The sequence below is a fragment of the Lampris incognitus genome, chromosome 1 (assembly GCF_029633865.1).
Source record: "Lampris incognitus isolate fLamInc1 chromosome 1, fLamInc1.hap2, whole genome shotgun sequence".
NCBI lineage: Eukaryota > Metazoa > Chordata > Actinopteri > Lampriformes > Lampridae > Lampris > Lampris incognitus.
The window spans coordinates 130,861,601-130,869,567 of record NC_079211.1 but is presented as its reverse complement, the minus strand read 5'-3'; the positions used below and the strand labels follow the sequence as shown (position 1 = coordinate 130,869,567).

General features: G+C 41.4%; 2 protein-coding genes across 4 annotated transcripts; both read right to left on the bottom strand.

The window, feature by feature from the left end:
• Positions 1-563: 563 nt before the first annotated feature.
• ctu1 (cytosolic thiouridylase subunit 1 homolog (S. pombe)) lies at positions 564-2,896 on the bottom strand. Of its 3 annotated transcripts, XM_056289879.1 has the most exons (4): positions 2,759-2,896; positions 2,231-2,458; positions 1,910-2,140; positions 564-1,805 (listed from the first exon to the last, which is right to left on the bottom strand). In XM_056289879.1, exons 2-4 carry the CDS (start codon positions 2,403-2,405, stop codon positions 1,270-1,272), a joined length of 942 nt encoding a protein of 313 aa, XP_056145854.1. In that variant the 5' UTR covers positions 2,406-2,458; positions 2,759-2,896; the 3' UTR covers positions 564-1,269. The 3 variants fall into 3 exon arrangements, with proteins under 3 accessions (XP_056145854.1, XP_056145837.1, XP_056145845.1); XM_056289862.1 differs by having other exon boundaries at positions 1,910-2,458; XM_056289870.1 differs by having other exon boundaries at positions 1,910-2,410.
• A 454-nt stretch (positions 2,897-3,350) lies between these two features.
• Positions 3,351-5,069, bottom strand: crybb2 (crystallin, beta B2). Its single transcript, XM_056275553.1, has 5 exons — positions 4,985-5,069; positions 4,549-4,667; positions 4,076-4,208; positions 3,827-3,969; positions 3,351-3,656 (listed from the first exon to the last, which is right to left on the bottom strand). Exons 1-5 carry the CDS (start codon positions 5,045-5,047, stop codon positions 3,488-3,490), a joined length of 627 nt encoding a protein of 208 aa, XP_056131528.1. The 5' UTR covers positions 5,048-5,069; the 3' UTR covers positions 3,351-3,487.
• Positions 5,070-7,967: the final 2,898 nt, after the last annotated feature.

Here is a 7,967-nt window from a genome sequence, read left to right as displayed (position 1 = left end):
TTATTTCATCCATCCATCCATCCATTATCCAAACCGCTAATCCTGCTCTCAGGGTCGTGGGGATGCTGGAGCCTATCCCAGCAGTCATTGGGTGGCAGGCGGGGAGACAACCTGGACAGGCTGCCAGGCCATCACAGGGCCCACACACACACACACACACATATACACACACACACACACACACACACACCTAGGGACAATTTAGTACGGCCGATTCAGCTGGCCTACATGTCTTTGGACGGTGGGAGGAAACCCACAGTCATAATTTATTTAGTATTTATTTCACACAGTAATTATTTCAGTGCATGTGATATATTTATTTAAATACACTATGTGATCTTTTGAGTTCCAGAGATGCATCTGCCTTTTCCTTGGTGTCACTGACCCTGTGGAACCGCTAACAATGCACAACGTACACACAGCTTGCATAGAAATGGCTCAAGGACAAGGTAGGTGCTTACAACTTGCGAGGAACATTACAGATGGGGAAGAAAAAAAACATCAGATGAGCCGGCATGACCAGCCTGTACTCCCACAACACCAATAAAGAAGCCATGGAAATCAAGGGTGCAACAGTTATGTTTATTTCAATCCTATCACACTCTGATCAGAGAGAAAAAGCAGGAAATGCGAAATGTATTACATCAAACAACACACTTTGAAAACAAGTTAGCAACAACAATCCATTTTCTCTTGAAATCAGCAAATGTAACAGGAGAGTAATTAATAAAAGACAGGAACTAGGCAAGTTGTAGAATAGGGGGTTGCAATGTAGAGGGGTGCATATGTGTATATTGTTTACTTCCACAATGTTTCAAGCATTGTAAACTAAAAGATTTTAGTCATTCCTATGCATAAACATTTTCTAAATATATTGAACTCCTCATATTCTGACAATATGTTTAGTTTGGCTACAAGATTTTCCAAAAACAATTAGGAGGATCCCAGCCTCTTCTAGGTATCTGTTGTACTTTTTGGCCAAACACGCCGTAAACACATGCGCTACTCAGCCATGACTGAAAGGTATCTTCATAAGAATGCTTTGATGTCTAGAGGAAACATGTTGCAAATGGCATAATTAATCTGTATCCAAAATGAAAAATTTGATCCCCTGCAAATTCTAAGCATTACTGATCACTACTTGTCTTGGGTACCAGTAGTGACTGGTATGCTACTTTCAGATTTAATACCCTATATAATGGACAACTTGATTTTCTTGATTTAACAAAAATCCACTTTAAAGGCAAATAGGAACATTTCTAATAACTCTCAGATGTTTACAATTTTGAGCTTCCTCTGTTCCTTTTCGGTGAGAGGCTGCTGGGAGAGGATTTTGTCATGAAGGCGGTGATGTTTCCCTATGCCCAACTTTGGCAGGCCTCGGTTCAGCCCGTCCAGCAACACACAAGATTTACAGAGTGCCTGACTAGAGATGTAGCCACATCGACCGCAGGTCCCTTGCACTGGCATCCTTACCCCCTCTCGCACTGACAGGTTCTCCCCTGAGTGGATGATGTCTATGATGGAGCTTGGCCGTATACTCTCCAGGTCCTTAAGGAAGGCTCGCGCATGGCCACGATATGCATTGGGAGAGTAGATACACTCAGTGGAAAAGTAGTCCAACCTTTTAAAGTAAGCATAAAGCACAATTTCTTTTTCGTAGGCATATTTGAGTGGCTTGCAACGAGGCACAACCCCTTCCCCTTCGCTGATGGTGGAAATGGCAGTGCAGCGGCGTAGACGGGCTATGTCTCCTCGCAAGACATTCATCAGAACGGTCTCTGCCACATCATCAGCATTGTGACCTGTGAAAAAAGATAATGGATATATCAAATAAATACCTTTTTATTTTAAAGGCTGCTTGATAATATTGACATTTATTCATATTTGGATGTCTGCTGGGATTTACCTGTGCAGATCTTATCCACTTTAAGCATAACGGCTCCTCTGTCCAGAGCCTGTCTTCTGAACACTCCGCAGAAAGTGCAGTTATTTTTCAATCCAACCTGCTTTACTATAGCATCCATCGTCCAACCATACAGCTCTTCATATGACACAATTTTCAGTGGTAGTTCATACTGCTGCTGGTTCCTCTTCACTGTCTCCAATGAGTCATCCCGGTAACCTGTTATTCCCTCATCTATTGAAAGCAGTACAAGTTTAAGACCATAGTTGTATCGCTCATTCAAAACCTTCATTACATGTGCGAGCACTGTGGAGTCCTTCCCACCAGAAGCACCAATCGCTACAGTCTCTCCGGATTTAAAAAGCTGCGCTGACACAATCGTCTGATGGACTTCTTCCTCGAAAGCCCCAAAGAAGCATTCTTTACATGACGAGTGTCCGGTCTTTGGGCGTTTCAGCACGGCGCGTTTCTCCATACAAATACTGCACTGGACAGGCATCTTAACTTAGGGAGATAAACTTCAGGAGATAAGAGTTTGCTGATTTGATAAAACTGAAAAACAAACAAAGGTTATTAGGCCAACAGTATTGGGGTGCCACACAGATCATGCTTAAAATATTTGACTGTCAACACCAATGAAGACTTTCACAAAGCCATTTTGCTTGACTCCTTCAGTTGTTTAGAATAATATATGTAAAATACCATTCGCTAAGTTAAGACAAACCATTGAGATTAAGAGCTACCTATTGACCAATTCATCATTACTACTAGTTCAGTTCTATGTCTGGTTTGCTAACTAGCTTCTTAGCTATCTGAGTTCACTGAGAATAAATGTATTATGTATTCCCCTACCTAATGTTCCACTGACACAACGTCTGTTTCCGGAATATCAGGCAGTGCCCAAGATTGATAGATTAATTTGTCAAAAAAAAAAAACTTTACTTAGTTCAACAATCCATGATACCGTTCAAACTGCGCAAACGCTTCTTCTGTAACGATTACAAAACGGGACGTGACGACAATTAAAGTTGCGCAATGAAACAGGAAGTGATGCGATTTGAACGGCGACAAGCGCAGCCTATATGGTGCGCTGTATTGAACTTGTCAAGTCTAACCTGTGGTTAGACCGTTAATAATCTTACTTTATTTGTAGTTATATGTTTTTCTGATTATGGCTTTTATTTCTGTAACCCTCCGGTATGTTGAACGTACCGTTTCTGTGCCGAACGAGTGGCTAAATGTAATATTATTTTAAAGGATTCCCATCGATTCCCATCAGCATCCTGCAGTGCTGGCACAGCTGTTAATTCCTGCTCCAAGTCGTTCACTGTGTCTATTTTGCAACTTTTATTATTTCTTAAGTCAGAAGAATTTGTTGATGAATGACAAAAGTGGTAAAACAAAGAGAATCACACGACCATGTGAAATATAAGCAGTATGGTTTTATTAGTTTGCTTCAAATTATGCCTCTACTGCAACAACTGCAATAGTTCGAATTGCAATTTAAAGGTGATGGAAATGGCGTTTGGAAAGGAGCAAGGTTGCAGAGATCATTAGTCATTACATAAATTAATAATAAGCTCAGGCGGTGGGGTGAAATGCACCCCTCTGATGCCACTGCATGTCTCTGATACGCCGAACTGACTGGATCTGAGGAAGTTGGGCTCCAAACTCAGAGATTTCCTTGTATTCTCCCTTTTCAAACAGGTACTGATAGCCTCTGTAGCCTGGATACTGATAACCCACCCAGCTGGTAGACAAGGAACATAGTAAAGGAAGGAGAAGGAGAACAAAACAAAAAAATAAGATGAATTTAGAAATGAGATGATGGCAATTTGAGAGCTTGCAATGTGATATATTTCTAGTTGATGACAGCAACAATTTTCTGTATCACCGAATAACTTGATAGGACTGACTTACGTGCCACTGTGAACTCTCACAGAGGAGACCTTTTCCTGGTAGCCGTGTGCATGGAAACTAGGAACATCATCATCTATGATCTCGATCTTCTTCCCCGCAAAGCTTGGGTTTTCATAAAGGACAATCTTGTGCTCCTGGCTGTCCTGAAAGAGGGGAAGCAAAATGACAGTGGGTGGATTGGCAAACATGAGCAACATACCATTTGTTGCTGAGTTTTGGGGTACATAATGTTGAAATGCACTTTGTTACCACTTTAATGGGGCGGAATGCAAAGATGGTGTCACTGCGCCTGCTGTTGGTCCAGGAATCCCAGCGAGGATACTCCCCCTTCTCAAACACATACTGCTCCCCCTTACAGTTAGCCTGCTCATATCCCACCCATCTTTGAGGGCACAAAGAGGGGAAAGGGGTTGTAGGAGAGAAGTGGTGATTAGTGCCAGGTAGACAGCAGGAGAAAGCAGTATAAAATCAGGTTTACGGCTGAATGTTTCGTATCACACAATTTATCTGTATGTTTGTTTTTGCTTATTGTTTTTCGCTATTTCTCTTATTCTGTTGCTTTTTTTTTTGTTGCCTCTCTGCTTATTTATTGAGTCTATCTGTCAGTCACCCACTCCCTCACTGATAAGCCTACTTACTCCTCACTGTCACAAGCTTTCTATCTGTGTTGGGATTGATAGTTTTGTCTTTCTTATATTCTCTCCTTTTCTGCCCACACTCACGGTCCACACAGCACCAGTATGGAGCCCACTTTCTCCACGCCTGCTTCCTGGAGGTTGTTGCAGGGACCAGTCAGCTCATGGCAACGTCCCTGGAAGTTTTCCTGCTCATAGATGATAAGCTGCAGGCAAGTGGGAGAAATAAAATTGGAGCAGTTCAGCAATAAATACCTGAAGAGACTGCATTCAATATTGTTTTCGGTTGTCACAATGCTTTAAGCCTACACCGGCCCATCTGTCACAGTTTATCTCAATTATGTGATATCAGCAACCAAGTGTTTCTAACAAAACAGCAGAATTATCTCCTGGGGAGTACACTCATGCTCATCTCAGGGAGGAAACAGGAAAATAAAGTGGGGTGTATCTACTTTCCACAACTTGACCTTCACTACAAAGGCCAGTCCCCCACCTCACCCCAAGCACCATCTTTCCATCTCACCTTGAAAGCACTGGTCCCAGGCTGCTGCTGCTTAGATGCAGGGTTCTGGTGGTCTGTGGCCATAGTGAATGGATGGGTAACGATGAAACTGAGAGGAAGCATAGAGGAAACATGTAGAAAAATTGAGATCAGAACTGAGATTGAGGGTATCTTGTATTGTACATCCCTCTGGAGGCCTGTACAAGACTTTAACTTCAACAAAATCTGACAAAGTCATGGTAGTGTTAATGAGGCTAAAAGCCCAGTGACAGAAATTTTCAAATCATTTTTTCAAAATCATGTCAACAAAAATCCCGAAACCTTTCCTTCCAAAATATTCTCCAATCTTTTTTTTCCCCCACTTTTTGAATACAGAATTGCAGTATTGTAGATTAAAGAATAAAATGTGACACAACAGAAAGGGTTGACTCTAACAGGCTGCACCTAACATAAAAGTATGTGGTAAATATCTGACAAGTAAATGTAGATAAGATATTTTTAAAGTATATGTTGTAAATGAACAAATTTTAACAAGTTAAATATTGAGCAATGGACAGGAATCCCTTACCAGTACCTGTTTGTGCCAGTGTGCCTGTGATGGCACGCTGAGCACAATATATACAAGCCGCTCAGGGGTGGGAACTCTGCCAACAGTCCTCTATGGCCAAGCTACCCTGCAGATCGGCCTGCAATAGGCCAAGCAGACAGCCCTGAGCCCTCACCCTGCAGCCAGCCCCTCCCACTTCCAGTGACCCCCCCCCCACACACACACACAAAGTTATTTCATTAGCTGTCAATTTTCTTTAGCCGGTCATTGTTCAATATCCACATGAATCAGCACAAACAGTGCCAAGAGTCCCCCACTTACAATGGGAGCCGCCTGTATGCCATCAGAAAGAGTGAGAGAACAAGAGAGAGAGAGAGAGAGAGAGAGAGAGAGAGAGAGAGAGAGAGAGAGAGAGAGAGAGAGAGAGAGAGAGAACGAGAGGGAGCGAGAGGTGAGAGAGAGGGAGATCCACGGAAAAGAGTTTCACTGTGTCAGAAAAGTTGTGATGAATCTGAATAACAAAACCCATCTATTATAGAATATGTCAATTCGATTGACATTTTATTTTATACAGGAAAAAGCACATTGTCATTTTTCCTATTTGATGCAGATATTGTAACTGCATGCTATACTACTGCTGTTTGTATGCAAACCAGAATCAAGATAATTTCATTTAAAGTAATTTTGCAGTAAACAGAATTTAACTTGGGTGGTTGCTCACACAGATCACCCTAAATATAACACAAAATTATGTAGAGAAATAATGTTACATTAAGAAAAGTATGTCAACTAGATTGCACTGATGGGAGGCTACAGTATTTAAAAGTACTGTATAGGGCCATGTATATGAGAGGTAGCATAAAATTGATGGTAAGAAAACTTGAGAATAGAAAATTGGGAAATAGTATGCATCTTCTACAGAGTAAGCACTCAGTTTCTTTAGGAGCCTAATTGACTGCATTGATTATAAGTCAAAGGATTCTGGAAATAGAAATATGTCTACAGTAATAGTTTTTTTAAGAGTCATGGAGACGGTTTAGATGGTGAGAAAAGAGGGGTATGAGATTCAGCTCAGGGCGAGAGGGTTTGCAATGATCACACCCACACACTTCCTGAACCTAAACCCCAAGAGGACCAAGGGAAGATGGGCAGGTTGTAGTCGATGATCCTCTCCACACAAGTCAAGTCAAGTCAAGTCAATTTTATTTCCATCCATCCATTATCCAAACTGCTTATCCTGCTCTCAGGGTCACGGGGACACTGAAGCCCATCCCAGCAGTCACTTTTATTTGTATAGCCCAATATCACAAATTACAAATTTGCCTCAAGGGGCTTTACAGCAACACAACATCCTGTCCTTAGACCCTCACATCGGATAAGGTACAACTCCTTAAAAAAAAAAAAAAAACCTTTAACACGGAGAAAAAATAGGAAGAAACCTCAGGGAGCGCAACAGAGGAGGGATCTTGCCCAAAAGACAGACAATGTGCAATAGATGTTGTGTTTACACAATTTACAGAATACAACATTGAAAGAGGATAAAAAAATTATAATGGAATTATAAACTATATGAAGAATATGATGAGGAGGATGCCAAGCAGTGTCAAGAGACACCACTGGAACAGCCCAGGACCCGAGCCATGCGAGCAGCATCATCATGTAAAAAAAAAAAATCCGTCACAGATCTTAGTGATAGAAGGATATACTAACATTAAAACAGGATAACAAAATTACATGGCTTTATAAGATATATAAAAAGAAAATGTGATGAGGAGGATGCCAAGCAGTGACCAAGTGGCGACCATCATCACCATGGAGACCTGGGAGGAGGACAGACTGCATGTGCACACAAGGTAGACTCACATCACACCATTCACACACAGAAAAAGAGAAAAATTCAGAGAGAGAGAAAAGACATGAGAGAAGAGAACAGTTTGCAGTAGTCAATAATCTATATGCTATATTTCATCAGCAGAACAGTAGTTGGTAAATTCATTGAGACAGAAACCGACCCGCCTTACATCACAGGTTGTGAAGCACTCAACTCAAAGGCAGCGAATTGTAGGCTAAGGCAAAAAGATGAGTTTTAAGTTTGGATTTAAAGGACACAACAGACTCTGTCTGATGGCAGCAGGCAGGTTATTCCACAAGAACGAGAACCGATAGGAAAAGGCCCTGCCACCAGTTGGCTTCTTTTTAACTTTGGGTACACAGGAGCCCTGTGTTTTGAGAGCAAAGAGCTCAAGATGGAATGTACGGTTTAAGGAGATCAGACAGGTAAGCCCATATATTATAAAATCCTAAATGGGTAATTTTAAAAATTATAAAATCCACATTATAAAATCCTAAATGGGCAAGCCCATTCAGGATTTTATAAGTCAGCAGAAGCACCTTGAGGTCTGATCTAACATGGATAGGAAGCCAATGAAGAATTGGTGTAATATAGTCAAAATTCCT

What these genes read in the sequence shown, in the direction of transcription:
- ctu1 (XM_056289862.1), bottom strand. Translation starts at nt 2,405, where the DNA reads ATGCCTGTCCAGTGCAGTATTTGTATGGAGAAACGCGCCGTGCTGAAA. An exon ending in AGTGGATAAGATCTGCACAG is followed by an intron (nt 1,806 to 1,909) that starts GTAAATCCCAGC and finishes CTTTTTTCACAG; the next exon opens with GTCACAATGCTGATGATGTG.
- crybb2 (XM_056275553.1), bottom strand. Translation starts at nt 5,047, where the DNA reads ATGGCCACAGACCACCAGAACCCTGCATCTAAGCAGCAGCAGCCTGGG. An exon ending in CATTCCGCCCCATTAAAGTG is followed by an intron (nt 3,970 to 4,075) that starts GTAACAAAGTGC and finishes CCCCTCTTTCAG; the next exon opens with GACAGCCAGGAGCACAAGAT. An exon ending in GTGAGAGTTCACAGTGGCAC is followed by an intron (nt 3,657 to 3,826) that starts GTAAGTCAGTCC and finishes CTTGTCTACCAG; the next exon opens with CTGGGTGGGTTATCAGTATC.